The 26,217-nt window shown below is 37.9% G+C and overlaps 1 protein-coding gene across 1 annotated transcript; it reads left to right on the top strand.

Moving 5' to 3' along the window:
- Positions 1-11,448: 11,448 nt before the first annotated feature.
- On the top strand, positions 11,449-24,689 carry LOC139727081 (uncharacterized). The gene is made up of 9 exons (XM_071638059.1): positions 11,449-11,509; positions 12,190-12,353; positions 18,524-18,646; positions 19,552-19,604; positions 20,748-20,846; positions 21,490-21,673; positions 22,487-22,599; positions 23,730-23,823; positions 24,528-24,689. The coding sequence occupies exons 1-9, from the start codon at positions 11,449-11,451 to the stop codon at positions 24,687-24,689; spliced, it is 1,053 nt and encodes a 350-aa protein (XP_071494160.1).
- The last annotated feature ends 1,528 nt before the right edge of the window (positions 24,690-26,217 follow it).

The raw sequence follows: 26,217 nt of genomic DNA, 5'->3' as shown, positions 1-26,217 counted from the left end.
GTACAACACGCGCCATCGTGGACACAAGCATACTGTACTTCATGATTAAAATGCAATAACAAAACAATACAACGCTCCCTGGTTTGAAATTGCGATTGATTGGGTGCATATGCCGGTATGAATGCATAGGAACGGATATAAGAAAAAAGAGAAAGAGAATAGACTCACTGTTACTGGTACAATAAAATAAATATCTGAGGTAAACTTATGTTAGACAGATTGTTTTCCTTAAAAGATGATTTCTGTGTGATATCTTAATACTTGTAAAAACAAACAAACAAACAAACAAACGACTTGATTGAGAGAATGAAACCGAAACTAATTTGGTTGTATATCATAAGATTTCAACAGAAAGAATTTTAATTTATTCTTAAAAGAATTCAAAGTTTGTGCTGTTATTATGTCGTTGGGAAGTGAGTTCCAATACTTAGGCCCCTCGTAGATGAAGGTTTGCTGAGCCAGCAAAGTCCTAAAAAATGGTAAATGAAATTCGTTGGATTGCCTTGTAGGATAATTATGAACAGATTGATTTTTTGAAAACATTGATTCAAATATATATGGAAGATTATTTTTATTGTAATTATACATAAATTGTCCTAAATTAAACAAATACAAATCTTTAATTTTAAATATTTTATTTTCAAAAAATAACGGATCAGTATGAGACAAATATGCAGTGTGACATATAATACGCAGTGACTTCTTTTGTAGCAGAAGTAATTTATCCAAAAGAGTTTGATATGTATTTCCCCATACAAGAATACCGTAATTTAAATAAGGCAATATGAGGGATGAATATAATGTAAGCAGGGACGACAAAGGAAGACAAAATTTAATCTTGTTGATTATACCGATGTTTCGAGAAATAATCTTACATATACTATCAATATGAAATTTCCATGAAAGCTTATTATCAACTGTTATTCCCAGAAATTTGATATAAGAAACATTTTCCAGTGGTGTGCCATCAAAAATAATATCAGCAGGTAGTGCCTCAATGGAGTTGCTGAAAAGCATATATTTTGTTTTTTGGAGATTGAGAGATAATTTATTAGCTTTTATCCATTGAGCAACTTTTTCTAATTCAAAATTTAATGTCTTTACTAGGGTAAAAGGATTATTATGCGAAAAAAACAAATTTGAATCATCCGCAAAGAGAATGAAAGAAAGAATATCTGATGATTTACAGAAATCATTCATATAAATAAGAAACAGAAGCGGACCTAATAAACTTCCCTGTGGGACCCCACATTTAACATTTAACATTTGTGAATTGCAACCATTTAAAGAGACATATTGCTTCCTGTTCGAGAGGTAGCTCCTGAACCACTCCAAGGCCTTCCCACGGACTCCGTAATGTTGTAGTTTATTAAGTAAAATATCATGATTAATGGTGTCAAAGGCCTTGGAGAAGTCCAGGAACAAACCTATGAGATGTGAAGATTTGTCGATAGCATGTGCTACTTTTTCAACAAAACTCAATAATGCATGTGAGGTGCTATGTTTTTCTCTAAAACCAAACTGAGTATTTGAGAGTATATTATTGAATTTCAAAAAAGTAAGAGTTCTTTTGTAAACAATTTTTTCAAGAATTTTGGACAATGTACATAACAAAGAAATTGGTCTATAATTATTAACATCTAATTTGTCACCTTTTTTAAACAAAGGGATGACTTTTGCTATTTTCATACTTTCAGGAACAATACCATAAAAAAGAGATAAATTGAATATATGAGATAAAGGATCCGCAATTGAAGATATTACCCCCTTCAGCAAAAAATTACTGATGTCATCGTGTCCAGCACTTTTTTTGGAACGAAAATCAGAAACAATATTGATTATCTCCTGACTATATGTTGGACTAAAAAACATTGAGTTTAAATTTGGTGGACCTAAAAATTCAGAAAAATGTTTATTTGAAGATGGAATTTTGCTTGCAAGATTTTCCCCAATGGAAGAAAAATGATTATTTAGAATATTACAAATATAATGAGGATCTTCATGAATTTTATCATCAGATCTAATTTTGGTAATATTCGACTTGTTATTTGATATATTCATTGCTTGCTTTAAAACTTTCCATGTATTTTGCATATCATGCTTATAAAATTGTAACTGCTTAGTATAATATTTTTTCTTTTCAATACGTATAATTTTCGTCAAAGTATTTTTATAACTAGTATATTTCAGTTTTGATTGCTCAGTAGGTTTCATTTTAAATTTGTAATATAAATTATTCTTTCTATTTATTGAACGCAAAAGTGACTTAGAAATCCAAGGTAACCTGGGTACCTTTTTATAGTTGGATGACTTTTCTCTTCGTTTTGGAATATGAATGTCCAAGAGTTGAGTAAAAATATGCATAAAATATTCAAATGACAAATTCACATCATTTGAGTCAAAAATAGACGACCAGTCTGTCCTGTCTAAACTAGCACCCAGACTGGCTACATTTTCATGTGTAATTCTTCGTCTAAATAAAGAACTAGATTTATTATCAATGATATCATTTAAAAAGAAACTAGTCGAAATGGGGAAGTGATCTGTAATATCTGAAAGTAATATAAGAGAATCAGGAGACGGCAGAATATTAGAAAAAATATTATCAATAAGGGAGGCGGATTCATTAACTATACGCGTGGGCTTAGATATCAAAGGTAAGAAAGAAGCAGATAGAAATATTTCCATAAAATCTTGTGAGATTGTATTTTGTTTCAGTAAATCTATATTAAAATCTCCCATTATGAAACATTTTTTATGAATAAAAACTGGATCCTTCATTAGATTCGCAAAATATTCCAAAAATGATTTCATATTCGCACTGGGTGGTCTATACATTACACCTATGATTATATTTCTACTGCCAGGGACTGTAATTTCAATGAAAAGAGATTCAATAACTTCAGTCATACAGTTGAGCTCTTCACGAACTATATAATCATACTTTTGTGAAACATATAAAGCAACGCCCCCACCCGCCCTAATTTGCCTGTTATTAACTACAAAATCATATCCGTCGAGGGCGAAAGGAAGACTTAAATCATTGGAAAGCCAGGTTTCGGTTAAACCTATTATCGAAAATTTTTTCCTGATGGGATCATCTAAAAGTAACCTCAGTTCTTCAAAATGTTTATTAATACTCCTAATATTAAGATGTATGAGTGAAAAAATGGTGTGATCATATTCCTTGACAACATTATTAAACTGGTTGAGAGTAAGATATTCCGAAGATGGGCTTTGCAATTGGTTTTCTATATCAAAGTCATAATGAAATTCTTTCGACGATGTATTAAAACTATCTGAAACACAATTATCGAAAAACATATTATTTTGATCAATATTTACTTCTCTTTCTGCCAAAGAAGGTCCTACCGTATCGAAAAAATCATCATCAGTAATTGAATTGAATGCAGTGTCTATTGGATTGTGTAGTACAGGGTGAGCGTGATTGCCATTGCTTGTGTCCACGAGGGCACCTGTCGAGTGCAGCACAGGGGATTTTGACATCTAGAATGTCTGTGATGTACGAGACTAAAAAGAAAGAAAATGCTACATCTTAGTTGGAAACAGAGTCAATGTAACATTAATCCCATACACGAGGTACCACATATATTACAGAATAACGTATTAACAATTATCAAAGAGCGTCTTCAGCCTTGCTCTACTATATAATAGGAATTAGAATACACCAGTTAAGAAATCAGGTTACAGAAGGAAAAAGAAAAAAAATAAACTAGGTAAAATGTCCCTTGACATTTATGAGTATTACATTAACCATTTTCAGAGAGTGATAGAAAAAAAAAGAGGAAAAAAATAAAACACCTCTCCTATACCAGATGCAGACATCTTGAATTGAATGATTTACATTCACAAATTTATGTACATGGGATGACATAGATACAACACTGGTTGAATGCGAATGGGTGAATGCCCACCATTGTATGGTCACAGCGCGAACGGTCAATAACCACCAGCATGGCGCCCCCTGCCACGCCCCGCCGATGAGGCAAGGGATCGCCAAGCAGTACCTCAATGAAGGCGCCAACAAACAACCACGTGACGGGGAGGCGCCATGCTTCGGACTGCAATATACAATGAAACAATAGAACGCAATCATCACCTGTGTATTACACTTGGGTGTCACAAATATAGCATATTCAGCTTTGTGTACACAGTATAAACGCGCAGATGAAGGAATGAGAAAAAGTGAGTTAATTGTATAGGGAAACGTAGGTCAGTAACCACCAGCATGGTGCCCTCTGCCACGCCCCGCCGATGAGGCAGGAGACCGCCAAGCAGTACCTCAATAAAGGCGCCAACAAACAACCACGTGACAGGGAGGCGCCACGCTTCGGACTGCATTAATGAAACAATAGAACACAATCATTACCTATGTATTACACCTAGGTGTCACAAGTACCATAATATGCAGCTCTGTGTACACCGTATAAACACGTATGTTTTAAATCATCCTACTATCCTGTTATAAAACGTCATGTTACGAAATTTTGACTCCCGCTTACCTCTAGTGATAAGGACAGACAATGTCCAATTTACCATGAGCGTCTGTGAAATTTCATACTGAGTTAAAGAAATGCACTGGTATGTATGATATTTACAGTCATCACCTGTGAATTACACTTTGGTGTCACTATAGAAGCGTAAACAGCTTTGTGTACAGTAAAACGCGGTCATGGGTGATACAATTCAAGAAGAAATTTCAGACTGGCATTATAAAGAATTGACCCAATATAACACAGACATTAAGGCATGTGTTTTTCAATCCAAAGGGAAGTTACAGACTGTAAATCATAAAGAATGTACATTATTCCTGCATAAACATAACAAATGAGTAAAACAATGACCCTTTAATATCGCCCATTGAGAACGACAAGGGCGCTAAGCTGTCACAAAACTCATAGTGTTCAAGACAACCCAACGCCCCACCCACTCCCAACAGACGATAAATCAATTAAACACTTTTATATTATTTATAGTTTGTGTTTAAATTCATTACTCAACTCTCTACCATCATACTATTTCACATACAGATGAAGGAATAAAAAAAAAATAAAAACATTAAAGGGCTTCATAACTTGTGGTATTAAGGGTGGTTCGCTCAGTTGAGTGAAGAACAACAACGCAAATGTATTAATCAAATGAGGTTCATCTTAGCAAGTGAGCGTGGTTTGAGCTCGAGTCTAAGCACACACCTAAAAATGATATTCTAACAGGGAGAATGGGAAAAAAGAATTACCTACTAAGTCTTATTTTCCGTGGACAAACTCTGTGTGCAGCTGACCTGCCCGTTTTCGTAGGCAAACTCTTTATCATATGCTGACAACTGCTTTGTGTTTGGAATGTATTAGCGCTGACTTTGCCCATGAAAAGTAGGCAAAATCTGCGCCAACACACATACAAGTTACAACGTAACATAATACTGATTGAATGTTTTATATATCCTACTTTCCTATCAATAACATCATATTACAAATTTTAAATACCGGTTATTTCTTGTATTAAAGGAAAAACAATGTCCAATGTCCAATCTACTATCAGCATCCATAAAATTTCGTACTGAGGTGAGGGCATGCATTGGTATGTATGACATACACAGTCATCATGCCTATTACACCTGGGTGTCACAAGTAGCATAAACATCAGCTTGGTGCACAATTCAATCCATGGAGAAATTACAGACTGACATCATGAAGAATTCACAGACAATTTACAGACTGTTAATCGTAGGGAATTTACACAGTATAACACAGCATTGAGCATTTTGGTCCATGTGTCAATTTCAAAACTGAAAATCTCTGTTCAACCATTTTATGTTTCAAATAAGTTGAAAGGATGAGAAAAAAAAACAACAATTGAGTACGGGAAAATATGGGCTTCCAAATCTTTGGCAGACTATCATAATAAATCATTGATAAGTCAACCTTAATACAGAGCGGTCGTACATTCATAACACGTCTGAGAAGAAATTAGTCTCAACGTGAGAAAATCAAATGAAAAGGAAAAAAATATATATTCTTCGTAACTTTGCAATATTGAGAGTGGCTCGTTCAGTTTGAATGAACAGCAACACAGGAATATTAATCAAAATAAGCTTTATCTTAGCATAATAGCATCATATTACAATTCTTTTTTTTTTTTTTTTTTTCAAGTACCGGTTATCTCTTGTAATCAGTAGAAACAATAACCAATCTACCATTAACATCCATGAAATTACGTACTGAGGTGATGAAGCGTTCCACCAGTATGTGTGACGTGCACAGTCACCACATGTGTATTACACTACCTTGGGTGTCACAATGTAGCATAAACAGTTTTGTGTACACAGTGCAAACACAGTCATGAGCAATTCAATCCATGGAGAAAGGCTGACTGACATCACGAGGAATTTACACAGTATAACACCATAATGTTTCACATACAGGTGAAGGTATGAAAAAAAGGAGGAGAACTTAATTGAGTATGGGGAAATAACTTGCGATATTGAGAGCGGCTCGGTCAGAGCGTAGTTTGAACTCGAGTCTAAGCACACACCTGAAAATGATATCCAAACAGGAAAAGAAAAAAAAAAGGAGTTACATACTTGTTTTCCGTGGGCAAACTCTGTGTGCAGCTGCCTTGCCCGTTTTCATGGGCAAACTCTGTGTATATGCAGGTAATTGCTTTTTGTTGTGAATGTTTAAGCGCTGACTTTGATCATGAACAGTAGGCAAAAATCTGTGCCAAAACACACACCAGTTACAACGTAACATGATACTGATTGAATGTTTTAAAATATCCTACTATCATGACTATCCTGATGATAGGATCATGTTACAAATTTAGAATACCGGTTATCTCTTGTAAGTACACATCAGAAAAGGAAATTAATCTCGACGTGAGTTAATCAAATGAAAAGAAAAAAAAAACTAGAGACTTCATAACTTGCAATATTGAGAGAGGCTCGTTCAGTTTGACAGAACAACAACACATGTATATCAATCAAATGAGCTTCATCTTTAATAGCAAATGAGCGTGGATTGAAGTCTAATCTAAGCACACGTTTGTAAATGATATTCTAGCAGGAAAGAGAAAGAAAAAAGTTATATACTTATTTCCCGTGGGCAAACTCTGTGTGCAGCTACTTTGCCCGTTTACATGGGCAAGCCCATTATCATAATGTTGATACAACATAGTACTGATTGAATGTTTTAAAATATCCTACTATCCTATTAACAACATTATGTTGAATATTTTTTAAAATACCGGTTATCTCTTGTAGTCAGTCGAAACGATATCCAATCTACCATTAGCATCCATGAAATTTCGTACTGAGTTGATGAAGCCTTCCACTGGTATGTGTGACGTACCCAGTCACCACATGTGTATATTACACTTGGGTGTCACAATGTAGCATAAACAGTTTTGTGTACACAGTGCAAACACGGTCATGGGCAATTCAATCCATGGATAAAGGCTGACTGACATCACGAGGAATTTACACAGTATAACACCATAATGTTTCACATACAGGTGAAGGTATGAAAAAAAAGAAAAGAACTTAATTGAGTATGGGAAAATAACTTGCGATATTGAGAGCGGCTCGGTCAGAGCGTAGTTTGAACTCGAGTCTAAGCACACACCTGAATATGATATCCAAACAGGAAAAGAAAAAAGGAGTTACATACTTGTTTTCTGTGGGCAAATTCTGTGTGCAGCTGCTTTGCCCGTTTTCATGGGCAATTTCTTTATCATATGCAGGTAACTGCTTTTGTTGTGAATGTTTAAGCGCTGACTTTGATCATGAAAAGTAGGCAAAAATCTGTGCCAAAACACACACCAGTTACAACGTAACATGATACTGATTGAATGTTTTAAAATATCCTACTTTGTTTATCCTAGTAATAGGATCATGTTACACAAATTTTGAATACCGATTATCTCTTGTAAATACACATCTAGAAAGGAAATTAATCTCGACGTGTGTTAATCAATGAAAAGAAAAAAAATAGAGACTTCATAACTTGCAATATTGAGAGTGGCTCGTTCAGTTTGACAGAGCAACAACACAGGTATATTAATCCAATGAGCTTCTTCTTAGCAACTATATGTAAGCGTAGTTTGAAGTCTAATCTGAGCACACGTTTGTAAATGATGTTTTAGCAGGAAGGGGAAAGAAAAGAGTTATATACTTATTTCCCATGGGCAAACTCTGTGTGCAGCTGCTTTGCCCGTCTTCATGGGCAAGCCCATTATCATAATATTGATAAATGCTTTACTTTAATGTATGTATTAGCGCCGGGTTTATGCCCATGAAAAGTGGGCAAACCATTCGCCAACACACACACGGTCACAACGTGGTACTGATTGAATGTTTTAAAATATCCTACTACAGTCCTTCCACTGGTATGTGTGACGTACCCAGTCACCACATGTGTATATTACACTTGGGTGTCACAATGTAGCATTGTAAACAGATTTGTGTACACAGTGCAAACACGGTCATGGGTGATTAAATCCATGGAGAAAGGCTGACTGACTTCACGAGGGATTTACACAGTGTAACACCATAATGTTTTACATACAGGTGAAGGGATGAAGAAAGAAAAAAAGGAATAAAAGAGACTCAATTGAGTACGGGAAAATATCTTGCGGCTCGGTCAGTTTGAATGAAAAACAACACGGGTATATCAATCAGATGAGCTGTATAGCAAGTGAGCGTATAGATTGAACTCGAGTCTAAGCTCACACTTGAAAATGATAATTCTAACAGGAAAAAGAAAAAAAAAAGAAAAAAGAAGTTACCTATTTATTTTCTGTGGGCAAATTTTGTGTGCAGTTTCTTTGTGTGATTTTCATAGGCAAACTCTCAGTCAACTGCTTTATGCTAGGTATGAATTAAGGCTGAATTTGCCCTTGAAAACGGGCAAACTCTACACCAACACATTCACACACAAGTTACATCGTAACATGATACTGATGAATGTTTTAAAACATCCTACTGTCCTATTATTAAACATCATATTACAAAATTTAAACACCGGTTATCTCTTATGATAAGGACAAATAATGTCCAATCTACTATCGCCATCTTATGAAATTTCGTACTGAGGTGGAGATATATACTGGTATGTATGAAAATAACATGCATAATTGAAAACGTACCATTTCTGTTACCTTACTGAATTCTAAACAATAATTATTAACTTGCCTAAAGCTCGTCTAGTGTTGATGAATGAGTTTCCTATTCTGAATCTGTCCAGGTGGTCCATGGCGCACGCTGATTTCCATCTCTGCTGAATTCTCTGGTTTGGAGTGTCATCTTTGCCCCGACTAATCGGAGTCTTGTAGCAACTTTTTGATCCCGGCGTAGTTTATAAGCAATGGATGCCAGATGACCCCTCTCCCTCTTAAGAGCCGGCGGAAGATCGGTCCGAATGGTGACTCGGGCGAAGTCGCGTACCGCGAGGTTGGTCATGACAACGGTCCGCCAGGATGGCTGAGAGGCTCCAGGAACATCGTTTTGGGCACCTAGGGTCGTCGATTCGTCGGTGGAGTCCATGGCCTCGTTGGATTGAGCGCCGGTATCAGCACTGGGTGCGGTGGAAGTCGTGGGTGTAGGGATTGACAGTTCAGCTGGTATACGGCCTTCACTATGAGTTATGTTGGCTTGTCGGGGACGGCTTTCGAAGGCATTGAGGAGGCGGTCACGGTCGGTCATTTTGACGAAACGAATGATGATTGGATCGAGCACGTTTTCGCGTGCACCAGCCGACTGTGGTCCTCGTCGTTTGAATGACGCCGGTAGCCTGTGAGCGTTTGCTATCTGAATTTTTGCTGCCTCCTCTTGTGGAAAATTCAGAAAATGACAGAGCAGATCCTGAACTACAGCGAAAATGTTTTCATTCCTATTTTCGGGTACTCCATATACAAGAAGGTTTTGTTTTCTTTCATGAATCTCCAGGAGAGTTAATTTGGTGTCCAGTTCCTCCTTTTCTTTCTTAATTTTCTCGTAGATTTCAGGAATGGCCTTGTTTTCAACCTCCGCTATCTTATCAGTTGCGAACGTTACACTGGTCTCCAAATCTGTTACAGTTTTCTTAGTTGCGGCTAGCTCTTTCTTGATGGTGTTCAGTTCTGTAATAACGTAATCAAGCTTGGTTGTTGTCCCCGCCGAACGAGTTCGAGCAGGGGACTATGAAACGGGCTCCGTACGTGTGTGTGTCCGTGTGTCCGTCCGTCCGTCCGTCCGTGTGTCCGTGTGTCCGTCCGTGTGTCCGTGTGTGCGTCCGTGTGTGATCAAAATCTTCAATTTGCTACTTCTCTGTCATTTATGAGCCAATTTTGATTCTGTTTGCTTTATATGATAGCACTACATGGGAGCTTTGAAACTTCTACACAGAATTTCAGTCGTGACCTTTGACCTTGACCTTTGACCTATATTGTACATTTTGCTACAAAATGCTACTCCTTCGCCATTTCTAACCCGATTTCGATTCCGTTTGCTTTATGTGATGGCACTAGGTGAGGGCTTCAAAACTTCTACACAGAATTTTGACCTTTGACTTCTTTGACCTTTGACCTTGATTTTTTGACCTATATTGTACATTTTGCTACAAAATGCTACTCCTTCGCCATTTCTAACCCGATTTCGATTCCGTTTGCTTTATGTGATGGCACTAGGTGAGGGCTTCAAAACTTCTACACAGAATTTTGACCTTTGACTTCTTTGACCTTTGACCTTGATTTTTGACCTATATTGTACATTTTGCTACGAAATGCTACTCCTTCGCCATTTTTAACCCGATTTCGATTCCGTTTGCTTTATATGATGGCACTAGTTGAGGGCTTCAAAACTTCTACACAGAATTTTGACCTTTGACTTCTTTGACCTTTGACCTTGATTTTTGACCTATATTGTGCATTTTGCTACAGAATGCTACTCCTTCGCCATTTCTAACCCGATTTCGATTCCGTTTGCTTTATGTGATAGCACTAGGTGAGGGCTTCAAAACTTCTACACAGAATTTTGACCTTTGTCTTCTTTGACCTTTGACCTTGATTTTTGACCTATATTGTACATTGGCTACAAAATGCTACTCCTTCGCCATTTCTAACCCAATTTCGATTCCATTTGCTTTATGTGATGGCACTAGGTGAGGGCTTCAAAACTTCTACACAGAATTTTGACCTTTGACTTCTTTGACCTTTGACCTTGATTTTTTACCTATATTGCACATTTTGTTACAAAATGCTACTTCCGGTGGGGACATATGTTACGCACCGCGTAATTTCTACTTTTCCTTGTTACCTGAGTTGAAAGTCCGGTGAACATGTCTTTTAGCTCCGCAATACCCGCCATGTAGGTAGACGTAGATCGGTCAGCATTTGGCGGGGTCAATTGTCCGGGGCTTATCACATGCTCGGATTCCCGGGAAGTGGTGGAGGAAGATGGGTGCCGCGGAGGCTTTCCACTTGAAGTCGATGCAGAATTCAGTGACATTGTACTCGAGTTTGAAGGTTTCCTGTTGAGTTTTCTGGTGTCAGGTTGATATCGGAGGTTGTAGCCACTTTTTCCAAAACTCATGACTTGAAATTTCACTTAGGGTCAAGTGTGTATTCCACGCATAACTGTGTAGTCCAAGAGCTGGCTAAGACATACGTCTTTACTCTACGAGAGCATCGAACCGAAATTTATGCAAGTGTGTGCAGGCTAAGGTGTCATGTGTGATTGTACAGCTCTTGTATCTGGGTGCGTGACGTGTAATATGATGGATGACCTAACGTCTGACAAGTTTTCATGTGGATTGTCCTGGCAGAGATCTAAACCTGCCACTCATCCTGAGCAAAGAGAGGCGACTTACTCTCGAAGTTTTCCCACAATGACGTCAAGAAATCCAAAGGCACAAGAAATTCTGCCTACGTTGAAATAGGACAGTAATATGAAAATGAGTCGAGTGGCATTCCAAATTTAGTAACATGCAAACTTATTAGCTCTGACCTTGACATGAATGTAATGTGCACACTTACATCTCCTTTCATTAGTGACCTGTACTCTATAGTCATGAATCTGCATGTAAACACTGGGAAAAATCCTTATGAAGTATTGATGCATGAAAATTAGACATTCAAAAGTTTACTATGGTGTATACAGTATTCTATGTGTGATATGAATTATTTCAACCCATTCAGACATTTGGGGATTTGACGACGCAGCAGTGAATGCACTACGTGACATGAAACCCTCCAACAATGTGGACCTCCTCAAGAAGTACCGCATCCTGCTCAACAACTTCTCCGAGTCCAGCTCTGACAACTCATCGGAATTTGAGGAGACGATATCATTGGATGATGAGGTGAGTTCAAAAGAGATTTTTCATTTCAAAGATTTTTTCTCCTACTCTCAAATGCACAAGTCTGAAGGGTCACTGAACTATCCACTGACTTTAACCCTAATCAGGCTGGGGGGGCGGAATCCGCCCCCCCTCGATGTTTCGCGCAATATCTTCGCAGCGCGATAAGCTCCCGCCGCGATGTTTCATGACTTTTTTCTTTCAAGTATCGCGCAACTTTTGAGACCAAAATTGTTGCGCCCGCGCGTACCGTTTTGACGCGACGCCCGTTCGAAAAAAATTTGTCAACCCCAAAATTGCTCCAAAACGTGATTTTGTGTACAAATCCAATGCAAATTGTGTTTTTTCAATTAATTCACATAAAAATTCATATCTTGACTTAGAATGGACGAAATTAATTTATTTCAGCATGATAAAGCTTCGAAAAATGTCTGTGACAAATTTTGGCCAAAAAACAAACAAAAACAAAAGGTCGAAAAACAATGAAATACATAAGAAATTCAAAAAAACAAGGAAATACATAAGAAATTTATTTCGATACAGATTTTTTTTTATCCTATGTCTCAGGAGAATGATACAAGAAACATTTTTAAAAAGAAATTAGCTTAATTAGAGCATTAATAAGTGATTTAGTGCCCAAAACTGATTTTATGCACAAATTACAATAATTAATTGATATAAAATATAAGAAAAATTTTTCGGAGAACGCAACCATACATTTTGATAGTATACGTCGCGAGCGTCGCGTGTGCTGATTTTCGGCGCGATCACGCGTTCCATAGGCGAGATCTGAAGGGGGGGGGGGCGGAATCCTGGTACTTGACTCGTAGTGATTTATTTTTATGCCTCCGCCACGAAGTGGTGCCGGAGGCATTATGTTTTCGGGTTGTTCGTCCGTCCGTCCGTCCGTCCTTCCGTCCGTCGTAGCGTCCGTCCGTAATGAATTTTGTAGACAAGGTAACTATCAAAACCTCTTGAGGTATCCTAGTGAAACTTGGCATGTATATGTATTAGGGGGTGAAGTTGTGCCTATCAACTTTTGGGTGCACATGCTCAAGGTCAAAGGTCAAAAGGTCAAGGTCAAATACCTAAAATGTCACTATTTCCACCATATCTATTGAATGCCAGGAGAGATTTTCTTGAAACTTAGTGTATACATGTATTACCCAATTAAGATTCTCTGGTGAAAGTTTGGGTTATGAGGTCAAAGGTCAAAGGTCAAAAGGTCAGGGTCAAATACATAAAATTTCACTATTTCCACCATATCTATTGAATGCCTGAAGATATTTTCTTGAAACTTAGTGTATACATGTATTACCCAATTAAGATTCTCTGGTGAAAGTTTGGGTTATGAGGTCAAAGGTCAAAGGTCAAAAGGTCAGGGTCAAATACATAAAATTTCACTATTTCCACCATATCTATTCAATGCCTGAAGATATTTTCTTGAAACTTAGTGTATACATGTATTACCCAATTAAGATTCTCTGGTGAAAGTTTGGGTCATGAGGTCAAAGGTCAAAGGTCAAAAGGTCAAGTAAAAATATTAAAACTTCTTTGTTTTCTCCGTACCTTGGAAAATTGTTCCAGGTATCTTCATGGAACATAGTATATACATGTACTGACTGGAAGTGATTATCTAGAGAATGTAGGGTTCATGGGGTCAAAGGTCAGGGGTCAAAGGTCAAGTGCAACACTTCAAAATTTTGCTATTTCCCTCATATTTATGCAATGCCAGAAGGGGTATTTTTTTTTACACTTGGTGTATGCATGTGTAACCTAATAGAAATTCTCTGGAAAGTTTTTTATGCCTCCGCCACGTAGTGGTGCCGGAGGCATTATGTTTTCGGGTTGTCCGTCCGTCCGTCCGTACGTCCGTACGTACGTCCGTACGTCCGTACGTCCGTACGTCCGTCCGCTTTCGTTTACGCGATAACTTGAGTAATATTTACTGGAATTTTACCAAACTAGGTCCAAGTATGAAGTATGATGGGGCAATGATTTGATTAGATTTTAGGTGAAATCGGCAAAAGGTCAAAGGTCAAAGGTCAAGGTCATATCATGAAATTTATCCGTTTACGCGATAACTCTAGACTGTATGGAGCAAATTTCACCAAACTTTGTTGGAGGATGATGTATGATGGGACAATTACTTGATTAGTTTTTCAGTGAAATCGGACAGAGGTCAAAGGTCAAAGATCAAGGTCAAATCCTAAAATTTATCTGTTTACGTGATAACTCAAAACTGGATGAAGCACCTTTCACCAAACTTGGTCCAAGGATGATGTATGATGGGACAATTAGTTGAGTAGATTTTAGTGACATTGACAAGAGGTCAAAGGTCAAAAGGTCAAGGTCAAATGCTAAAAATGTTGCTATTTCCCCCATATCTATGCAATGCCCGCAGTTATTTTCTTGAAACTTAGTGTAGACATGTACTACTGCATAAAGATTCTCCAGAGAGAGTTTCATGTCATAAGGTCAAAGGTCAAAAGGTCAAAGGTTAGGTGAAAATGTTGCAATATCACATTTCTCACAAATGGTTCAATGTATCTTCATGGAACTTGGTACATATGCATGTACTGACTGGCAGGGATTATCTAGGGAATTTAGGGGTCATGGGTCAATAGTCGGGGGTCAAAGGTCAAGGTCAACTCCTCAAAATGTTACTATTTCCCTCATTTACTAGTATATGCAATAATTGCAGTATTAGTTTTAAAATTTAATATATTTACATGTATTACTTAATGGAGATTCTCTTGGAAGTTTCCAGCCAGAAGGTTAAAGGTCAAAGGTTAAGGGTCAAAGGTTAGGTTTGAATGAAAAAAAAGATATATTTTGTACTGTACACTCTTTCTTCATACCTTGAAAATTATACTCAATGCATAAACTTATAATAAGGTCGGTCAGAAGTCAAGTAAAAGTTTTCAATTCCCCAAATATGTGTACCTGTACTCTTTAATAGACAATTATAGCAAACCCAGTTCATGGAAAGTGAACATTCAAGATATTTCTGATAAACCTGTTATTTCGATATTTTGCCAGTTATGTGAAACTGTCATCACACATTGTGAAGACATTGTACTATACACCTATTGGGAGAATCATGCATTATGGCGGAGGCATCAGTCGCCGTAGCGACATTTCTAGTTTTTTCTTCTTTTTTCTTGCCTCAAAGGTCAAAAGGTCAAAGATCAAGTGAAAGTGCTGAACTAACTTTTTCCTCCATATCTCGGAAGTGGCTCATGTTTTGAAACTAAGTACATATTATGCATGTTCTACCTGAAAGTGATTATCTTATGAATTTTAGGGTCAAAGGCCAGATGATAATGGTAACAATTTACATTCAATTCAGAAATTGCACTTTTTCTCCATACCGGTACCTTGAAAATTACTCAATGCATAAATGTATGAATGGGTCAAAGTCAAGTTAAAGTCCTTAAATCCCCAAATACATGCTCTCCTATTCATCCAATTAAACCTCGGTCAAGGAAGGTGAACATCGAACACATTTGTGACAAACTTGTCATTTCAATATTTTGCCAATTTTGTGAAAATGTAATCACACATTGTCCACATGTACTATCTAGACCTATTGGGAAAATCATGCATTATGGCGGAGGCATACCAGTCGCCAAAGCGACATTTCTAGTTCTATGCATAGTGTACAAACAGCCTGCACAATGTCCTTGGCACCCATGCATGTAACCTCTATTCTATTTCTTCAGTCAGTCAAATAGTGTTTCCAAATTGTGCAGGCATTCTTTCCTGTGCAAGCTGTGCAATGACCATTGCATATCAATGTGCAGTTCAGTACTCAGCATTTAACATATTTATACTGGTTTATATGTTCATTACTGACAATTGTGGTATGTTGCATAACAGAGTATTTAGTGAAACTTACCAAAGGGAACTGGACAATGCGTACTCTGAATCCACAAATTTCCTGTCTTGCATGCATAAATCGGTGAATGCTCTCCACATTGTGTGATAGGAATACTGCTAGCTGCTAGAGATCAGTTTCCTTGACACAGGAAAAAGACTTTGATCACCAAGAATGTACAGTCGTGGTGCATTAAGCATTGTATTAGAGTTATGAGGGTTGTGGTTTCTGTGACAGGCAATGTATATTGTGTCAGTGTCACATGCAGGATAGTCAAGCTGTGAGGTAAATCCAGAGATAGGGAAAACTGCAGAGTTCAGGCTATTATTTCTTTGGATTCATCTCTCTCTCTCTCTCTCTCTCTCTCTCTCCCCCCCCCCCCCCCCCCCTGGTGCTTTCTTTTTGTGACATGCATATTTCACTATTAACCACAAGACCGCTCTGCTTCACAATTTACTGCATTATACTTTCTCCTTCAAACTTGACAGCTAGTTTCGGTACATTCCCTGTCCTTTGCCAAAATTTTAAAATCCCCCTTATAAACCATCAGAAGAGTCGTTAAGATGCCGGGTTGGTTTGAGGTAACAGCATCCCCACACGATGCATCCTGCTTAAGCTTAAGTTTTGCGCTTTTATACTAGCTTGCACTTCCTCCTATGTGCACTGGGCCGTAACAAAATAAACTTTCATGCCTTGTTGATGATGAAAGAGAAGAGATGGGATTGAATTTTGCTTCTTTTTGGCTTGAATATTTATGACATACAGTGTATGTAATGTGGAGAGATTTCCTATTCATTACATATTTTGATTTGATATGTTTGTTTGTTGGTTGGTTTTCATCTTTTTTTCTTCCTTTATTTTCTTGTTCAAAGAGAGAATACCACCTGTGGGTCTGATTCATGAAGTTTTGAAACTCTTAAATTAGGATTGAAATCAGCCATAACATTGGATAGTGTGATTGAATGCTGGACCAAAGCAATGAGTGTAACCATGGAGGGGGGGAGGGGGGGGGGGGGGTGGATAAGGGATGACATGTTAGTGTTAGGTTTTCTATTATTTGTTTGCTAGTTTGTTTCTGAAGCTACAACTGTCATTGAATGTTTGAGATATTGCTCTCATATCAAAGTTAGTCATCAAATTGAATATTCTAAGGGCAAAACACACATGTTGACACTGCAGCAGTGCTAGCATAATTTTTGTTTTTGATGCTATATTTGGTTTGTACCATTACAGAGTGGTAAATTGATTATTAATAATAATTATTATTTTTTTTAATTCACAACTCAGGATTCATTAGAACTCAGGTAGGTTTGTCTTATCTTAGTCCTTGGCCCTAGGTGAAGTAGGACACTTTTCTCTGGCTAATTGATAACTATAGTACGAGCAGTCAAGTGCTTTTAAATGGTCTCATTTTAACTTCCTTTAACCCTATTCTAACTGGGCTATTTGAGACCAAGTTTTTACTGGGGGGGTTCAATTTGACCCCCCCCCTCCCCCTTCAGATCTCGGCCGCTGATCGCGCGATCGCTGCGAAATTTTGCCTGAAGATAGAGCTGGATGTCATCTACAAGATTACATGGTCATACAATAGAAAAATATTGCCTTTCTATTTTTAATAAATTAATTATGCAAATCTGTGCATGAAATCATATTTTCACCTATAACTCCATTAAAAAGACTGGAGGATTGCTAAGTTGTTGTGTCAGAATTCCTCAAAGCACATCAATCAAATTTCGTGTAAAAAAATAGCACAATCAAAATCAATTTCTTTTGTTTTCTATTGTTTTGTTAATTTCTTATATATTTTACTGTTTCTTCGACCTTTTGTTTTCTATTGTTTTTTAGCCAAAATTTGTTGCAGGCACTTTTTCAGGCTTATCTACACTAGAATTGATTGATTTCAATGGTTAAAAGTTGAAATAATCCTATTTATATCAATTTAATCAAAAAACCCAATTTGCATTGGATTTGCACACGATATCATGAATTTGAGCTGTTTTGGGGTTCACATGCATATGCAAAACATTATGTAACATCAGAACGGTGTACCCGGACGTCGCAAATTTGGTCTCAAAATATGCGGGAGACTTCAATGAAAAAAGTTGTTGGGCAAAATCTTTGCGCGTTGCGAAATCGTGGCGCGAAACGTCAAGGGGGGAGGTCAATCTGACCCCCCCCCCCCCCCCCCCCCCCCCCAGTTAGAATAGGGTTAAAGAGTGCATGATACATATTGCATACAGTGACAGTTGATGAGGAAAAGGTGCTCATTTTTTCCTTGTCTCTCTCCAAACAGACTGACTCAGTGACCAACCGGGTAGCCGGCTTCATCTGCAAGAATGTCCTCTCAGGACACAGCAGCTGCGTCACGAGCATGTTCCTTGTCGGACGGGAGCATGGATTCCGTACCACCTTCCTGGTGAGGGCGATAGTCATCTAGACCTCATCACAGTTTGGGGCAACCAAACATATCATTTTAAATATGGCAGATGTGGGGAGAGCAAATATACATGGCAGCCACATTCTCATGACAAATAGAATAGCCTTTCCTTTGGCGTGCCATGGGGGCTTTGTTTCGGGGATAAGACGGTTTGGATTTGGACAGGACACCACTTGACTGATTTCCTGACAATCAATGCAAAGAATGTGATTTTCACCCAAATTTAAGTTGCAAGATCTTGTCACACCAGCGGTATTATGTCAACTTTTTTGAAGGGATGAGGAAGTGTAGTAGTACTTATTTAGAAAAAAAAAAATGCATAAAAGACGATTAAAGGGATTTTCACATTCTGTTTTACGATTTAAATTCTTTGAAATGCATCAAAAGAGAATTGCTCTTTCAGAAAATATAACCCCCCCCCCTCCCCTTTTTCCTCACTTTTAAAAATTGTTTAGCCCTCACAAAATCAGGTCATGCGACTGTTGGTTTTGTGATACAAGGTCACGTGAAGAGTGAAGTGACAATGAATTAAAGCTATTTGCATAATTCAAATGATGCCGATTCAAAAGCAATATTCACAAAAGTGACTTGCTGATACATTTCTTAGCTTGTCTTGGCAACCATGGTGCATTTAAAGGGAATGTCTAAAGCAAGGACACTTGAATTCGTGATTTGTTTCTTTCCAACCTGGAGGCATGTTTATTTGTTTTTGTCTTCCCTTTTCTCTCACTTTTGTGAGATTAAATTCAGCACATTATAAAGAATAACAAAAACAGAAATATGAAACAGGCTAATAAGTGTCTGCGTTGTGTGATGTAAAATCTTGGCAAAAATGAGAGGTTTATTGATAAATTAATTCTTATTGTGTTTTTTCTGTGTATTAGGTAACCTCAGGCTGGGACAGAAGAATATGCATCTGGGATTTGGAATCAGGAAAGTAAGTATTGTCAATAACTTGTGAAGAAAGCCATGGAACAAGAACAAAATAATCATTACCAACCAAACTTTGCCACAGAATGGACAATAGAAAGTCAAAATGGACCAAAAAAAGTAAAGCAAAATGCAGAAGAAGAAGCAGAAGAAGAGAGAGAGAGAGAGAGAGAGAGAAGAAGGATATTGAGGGAACACTCTTGTAGTACCAGGAGGGGGAAAATATCAGGAAGTGAAGTACAGTTGTAGTGAGATAGAGAGAGAGAAAAAAAAAATGTCAACTACATTATTCTGAGTTTTCAAGAATGTGTCTTGCAAGCTTTGGTACTGAGCAACTCTGCACACTAGCACTGGTTCCGACGGTCCCTGACCATAAAAATCATTGCTGAACCAGTAACTTTTTCTTGAATGGACCAGTTAATAAAGGAAAAACTGGGCACCTTAAATGGTCCGACGGACAGGTCTGACCAGTAGAAAAATGGGTTAGTGTGCAGCCTCATTCTAAGGATGTTTGTTGCCATTATTTCCTTATTGCAGATGGTCCTACTCAAGAAATGCATGACAAACAGCAATGATGAAATTAATTAACATATTTCATATGAATAATGATCTGCAGCTGAACATTGCTTTTTTTTGTGTGTGTTACACGCATAATAAGTTTCTTTGTAATATATCTTTCCCCATGAGGAATATAATTTTGGTAGATTATAAGGGATGTAGTCATGATACACAAAACATTGGCTATAATCATATGATTATGATGATGAAGAAGATAGTGGTAAAGATATTTGATGATGATAGTAATATGACAGTAATATGACGATGAAAGCTGTTATTATGGTTTTTGATAATGTTGTATGCACAGTAAAAGCTCAACGGTTCCAACAGTCATAGGAATCCATATGGTGCAATGCTGCCAAGTCTTCCTGACTCTTTGAGGGCTTCCTGAAAACAGCATCATCTCTTCTTGCCTCATAAAGAGAAATTCATTTAGAAATCTCCCTTATTCAGGAATCATTTTGCCCATTGAGATGCATGCATGACACAAGTATCTCCCTGATTGCTGTTTAGATCTCCCTGCTTTTAATGGGTGAATGTTGGCAGTACTTTTTTATCATACGTCTTCTGTACTCTTGCCCTCTCATCGCAGACTGGTGGATCGCTTCAGGAATGTGTCTGAGGATGGCTTCGACATTGAGGAGCTGGCGTGTGATGGGATCATTATTGACATGGATTATAGCCACAGACGGTAAGGAACGTAATCATCTTTAATGTGAGAGCTATACCTTTAACATGTGTATTAAAGCTGATTATATTTTATGTTTTGTTGTTGTTTGTTGTTCATAATTTTGTAATGCTGTAAAGGTTGGGATTTTTTTTTCTTTGGAAGTTTTTATTATTATAGGGTGAATTCAGGAAAGATGATATTTGATCTTTCCTAAAAATGTGTGGAATTTGTGCATTGGCGAGCTTGTTGAGCATTTGAAGCAGAGAAATACATTGTACATCATCCAAAATCAGACACCATCAGAAACATTTGAAACAATGAAATAATGAGTCCAACATGGATAATCTATCTTTATGTGCATGCCCACTATTTTTTTTTCCCTCATCGCTGGTACTGAAACGATGAAAAATGTATATGCATATTCATGCTGAAAAGGGCAATTTTTCAATCAATTTCAGCAGTTTCCTGTTTTTTCGGATATTTGGTCACAGAGAGACGATTACATTTCCATTCTTATCACGTGTTGTCTTCATCAGTGATGTAATCACTACCAATGCAACCTTCGCGCATGTCATGTGCTTAACTTCATTTTGCATTTGGTTCCAGCACTTTGTATCACCAGTCAAAATATTCTGATGTTTGTAACCTCCTTCTCCACACCAAGGAATGAGTTTGCCTGTGCCTCTGGAGACAAGATGGCGTATATTCGTCACTTCAGCGAGAAGGGTCACGAGATGACCCTGAGGAACACGCTGCAAGGTCACGAGGGTGAAGTCACGCAGGTCAAGTGGAGCAACTTTGGCGACAATTGGATCACAGCGTCAGAAGACGGAACTATCAGACTGTGGGTGAGTTGTCACACTGCGTCTCCCATGCCCTTTTAGCATATCAGGGCAATTACCCTCCCTCCCCCCCCCCCCCCCTCCTCCCGGCGAAATACTGGTAAAGTTTAGGATTAGAGTAAAGATTAGGTTTAGGGTTGGGTTTAGGGTTAAAGTTTGGTAGAGTTTGGGTTAGGGTGAGGTTTGCGTTCAGGATTTAGAATTAGGGTTAGGGTCAGGGGATTGGTCCGGGGTAATTGCCCAGGGGGTATTTGCCCTAGACCCCCTTGTAGTTTTTAACAAACTTTTCTTATACAAGTCATCTCTACTAGTTAGTGTGTAACACAGTTTACTGCTCAGATAGTACAGAAACCATGTGTGGCGTCACATGTTCAGGTGCAGGAAAACTTCATGTGACTTTACTGACTTTAATCAAGATATCATTACAAATTCATCATCATGGCAATTGCCTACCCCACCCCCCCCCCCTAAAAAAAAAGAAAAATAATGACGATAATGAAATTAAAACACTGTACTGTAAAAGTGGATATTTTCGCGCCACTAATTTTTTGCGCTCAGCCTGGTAAGAAAAGTTTTGCGTGCTTTTAATTCCATGGAATCAAGGCAGTAGGTACTGGAACATATGGCGCGCAAAAACGTTTGCATGCTTTTATTTTCACCCTAGTTTCTGCTTGTGCAAAATGCGGGAAAATATCAACACACACGAAAATTTCCACTTTTACAGTAATTTGCAAAAACAAAATTCCACAATCTATGAAATACAGATCTTGCACACAGCATTTCCATTTCTTGCTTCCTTTCCTCTTTGTCTTACCTCAGAGTGGAGATGGGATGTCCTGTGAACAGGTCATCAACGCCCACGGCCCGGTGTCAGCCATCTGTCTGGACAATGTCTCAGAGTGTATCGTGGCAGGAGTCCACAGCGTCATCAAGTGAGTCTCAAGCTTGTTCTCTTTTACCTTCACTTGTCTTATGTTGTTTCTTCTTCTGCTGCGTTGTCTTCTGTTCTGTCAATGTTACTGTATGTAGTTCAAAGTCTGCTTTAACCCGCCGAAAATGGTTTGATTTTGCTACAACATGCATTTCCCATAGACACCTGCCTGAGTATACTCGGGACTCGTCCTCAACAAGCATTCAAACTTGTCCATAGCAACACCCAGAAACATCTCCTCCAACTCTCATGAAGGATTTTTCTTTGTTTGGTTGTTATTACTCTTGTTGGTGTGTATGTGTGTTCCCCCTTTTCACAGAAATCAAGTGCAATTTTAACCCGTTACGGACGGGCTGATTTTCATAAAACACGCCTTTCCCATAGACACCTGCCTGAGTATTATCATTAATCGGTTTCAACGAGTTAATAGTCTTAATATGCCAAAGTCCAGTTGCATGAAAATGGATATTTGTGTTATTACAGTTTTTGCATAATGATTTTTGTAAAGATTACAAGTGATATGTTTGTGAGTATAATAAAAATGATGATGTTCATTGAGGGTAGCCTTTTACTTGTCCCTTTAGGTGATGACGATACAATGAGCTTTTTCATGGCTAACAACTAAAGGCCACCGCATATTTTACAACTTTCAGTCACATGACTGGCCGACTTTGGATCTGAAATAGATTATAATATCATCAGAATAATCACACTTGTTTATTTCAGATCCAAAGTCAGTCTTGCTACTGAAAGTCATAAAGTGTGCAGTAGCCTTTACAAGAAATTTCAATTTCATTGCTGCTGGTAACTGAGAATGTCATCGTCATCTCATGTTTTATCATTTTAATTTGAGTTTTCATACATAGAGAGAATGACATGCAGCTCTTAACCTGTTGAAGACGGCTTGATTTTGCTACAACACGCATTTCCCATAGACACCTGCCCGAGTATACTCGGGACTCATCCTCAACGGGTTGAAAACAAATCATACAATACCACATAATTGCAACCATTATCATTATGGCACAACTGTGTTAATTGAGCTACAACTTAAACACCAATCCCCCCCCCCCCCCCTAATTTGCTTTAATGTCATCACTCTTATCACATTTATCCATGCACGAATGACAGAGTGTACAATCCGAAGAAGAACAAATTGTTGCAGACCAACTACGGGCACACTGACTCCATCAGATGCATTATACATGTACCAGAGAGGAACCAGGTGAGGCCTACCTCTTATCACTGTTCTAGCGCTAGTGTCATTTGTATGTCATTGCAGACAATATTTGTGTACATTAGTAGATCCGATATAAGATTACTAAATGTATGTGATAATTTCTTGCTTGCTTGTACAGTGTACATGCAAAGATGTACTATGCACATTTTGTAGTCAAATAGGTGATGAAGAATCTAAGTGAGTCATGAGAATTTTTCAAATTTGTGTGTACAATGTATTACATAATCCATACAAAATTAGCTTATTCCTGGTTAGTTTAGTGGTAGAAATCGCCATCTGACATGGTAAATTTTTAAAGATCTTGATAGGTTAAACATAAAACACATTTACATATATCTCCTTTCACTAATAAAAAAATATTTTAATATGAAGGGGGGATGGAAAATTAACAAAAAAGGAATGTAATTTTAACACATTTCTTTCGAGACGAAAGGAAAGGAGACATTGCACCATCTTTGCAGTAATGTGTATAAAATAAGAGAAGCTGTGTTCAGTCAGTGTTCTGTTTAATTACTGAAATGCCATTTTATGTCTGTACATACAGGTACATATGTATGTGTTTGTGTGTGTGTTGGGGGAGTGGATGGCTTGGATGTATTGATAATTCTGAGGTTTCTTGATAACAGTCAAGTATCCTTGTAAAGCAACAAGCTAAATTTTTTGCTCCATTTGTTCACTTTTCTCCACAGTACATCTCAGGCTCGTGGGACGGGACGCTGCGGGTGTGGAATGCCTACCGGGTGGCTACTCGGAGGAAGCGACTGGCTCGTATGGAGGAAAAGAGAGAGAGTGTGGCCAACCTCCACGACACCAACCAGCCAAACTATCTGGTGGATGAGGAAGACAGCTAGGGAAGGGATGCAAGATTCACACGATGCTGCACAGCCGTGACTCTCTGCAACATCCCCTTTCCCAAAGACGAGAAGAAACCATCTCTCTCTGTGTAGCCAAAAAACTGATTCCTGTGTTGCATTTGCCCCATGAAAAGAGTTCTTCTGCACACAATATGTGCTATAAGAATTTCCACAGAGTCACTGTCTGGGTACAGACTAGTCTGAAATGTGGTGTATAGTCAATACAGTACAACAAACTTTCAGGGGGGGGGGGGTGCAAAGATACACCCCACAAGGCTATAACTAACCCCTGCTACCCCTGTACTGTGTATAGGTCCCCACAGGTACTTCTGATTATACCTGATCACTATCATTCGTTGTGTTGGACCAAAACCCAACCAAACCAAGCAGACTTACCACGGGTAAACACGTGAAGGAAAACTGTGAGAAGGAAGGAGACGAACTGCATAGACCAAAGCAACCAGAAGTGTACTTGAAAATTTGACATTTTTTGTGTGCATTTTCATGGACTGTTGCATATCACACTATATGCACCCTTGTATTAGCCCTCTTTTTCTGGACAACAGAGAACATTTTCATAACTGACTCCAAAAACCTTGAGAAAATGATTTTTATGCCGTCCTACTGCTTTTGAGTATAGTATGATAAAGGAATCACACTGTGATTTTCTGTGTACATTTTGCACTTGGTAGTTTCTTGCAAACCTTGTATGTGCATTTTCTTGGATGTTTCTTTTTTTTTCTGTTTAACCTGTTTTTTTTTTGTCTGCAATTTGTTGCTTAACACAAACTTTCATCCTATTTTATAGAAATGATGCTATTTTTGCTTTCTATGTGCCATTTCTGATGCTTGCTGATATCAAAAAAGAAACAATTTCTTTCTAGGTTGTTGTTCATAAAACTGTAAATGCTGTCCATTTTTCAGGATTCTTTCTTTTGGACCAGCAAGGCTAGGACATAATGAAATGGCAATGAAAAAGAAAAGAGAAGAAAAGAGAAGAAAAGAAAAGAAAAAACAAAACAAAACAAAACAGCTGCAAGCTTACTGACACAACAACTGATGAATAACCTTGTAAGGATCTGAAGACACTGTTTTCAGATACTGTTTGAACAAAAGTAAATCTTCTAGTTGTTGTTTTGTTTTAAATTGTTTGGTCTTTTGCTTTTGATATTTTATTCTTTTCCTTTGAAATGTGATATATCAAGATTATTTTAGTACACCATTTGCTCCTTTCTTTGCGTGGATCATATAGATGTCCACAGAGCCATTTTACTCAGTTTCATAAAGCTTGTGTCTGCATAAATGTAAGCTTAACCAACCACAGAATTGATGAATTTCATATCATAAACCAGGGGTGGGAGAGCACTTGCATAAATAAAGTCTGGGAAAATAAAAATGAAACTAATGAAAAAAGAAAAAGGAAGAAAAAATATCCGTCTGAAGAGTAATTGTGGACTAGTTTACGAATTTGAATTGAGAATTCAGCAATTGAAAAGAAAACAAAAGTCTGAAAATTGGGTTCTGG

Source organism: Diadema antillarum, unplaced genomic scaffold (assembly GCF_040938485.1).
Source record: "Diadema antillarum isolate AM-2024a unplaced genomic scaffold, OU_Dant_1.0 seq00000118_RagTag, whole genome shotgun sequence".
Taxonomy (NCBI): Eukaryota; Metazoa; Echinodermata; class Echinoidea; order Diadematoida; family Diadematidae; genus Diadema; species Diadema antillarum.
The sequence above is the reverse complement of the archived record's forward strand: the minus strand, read 5'-3'. Positions and strand labels throughout refer to the sequence as shown.

Bases quoted from the DNA above. Each gene is read 5' to 3' on its own strand.
- LOC139727081 (XM_071638059.1), top strand. From the start codon at position 11,449: ATGGGTGCCGCGGAGGCTTTCCACTTGAAGTCGATGCAGAATTCAGTG. The intron at 12,354-18,523 runs GTGAGTTCAAAA...CTCTCCAAACAG, and splicing joins CGATATCATTGGATGATGAG to ACTGACTCAGTGACCAACCG. The intron at 22,600-23,729 runs GTGAGTCTCAAG...CACGAATGACAG, and splicing joins GGAGTCCACAGCGTCATCAA to AGTGTACAATCCGAAGAAGA.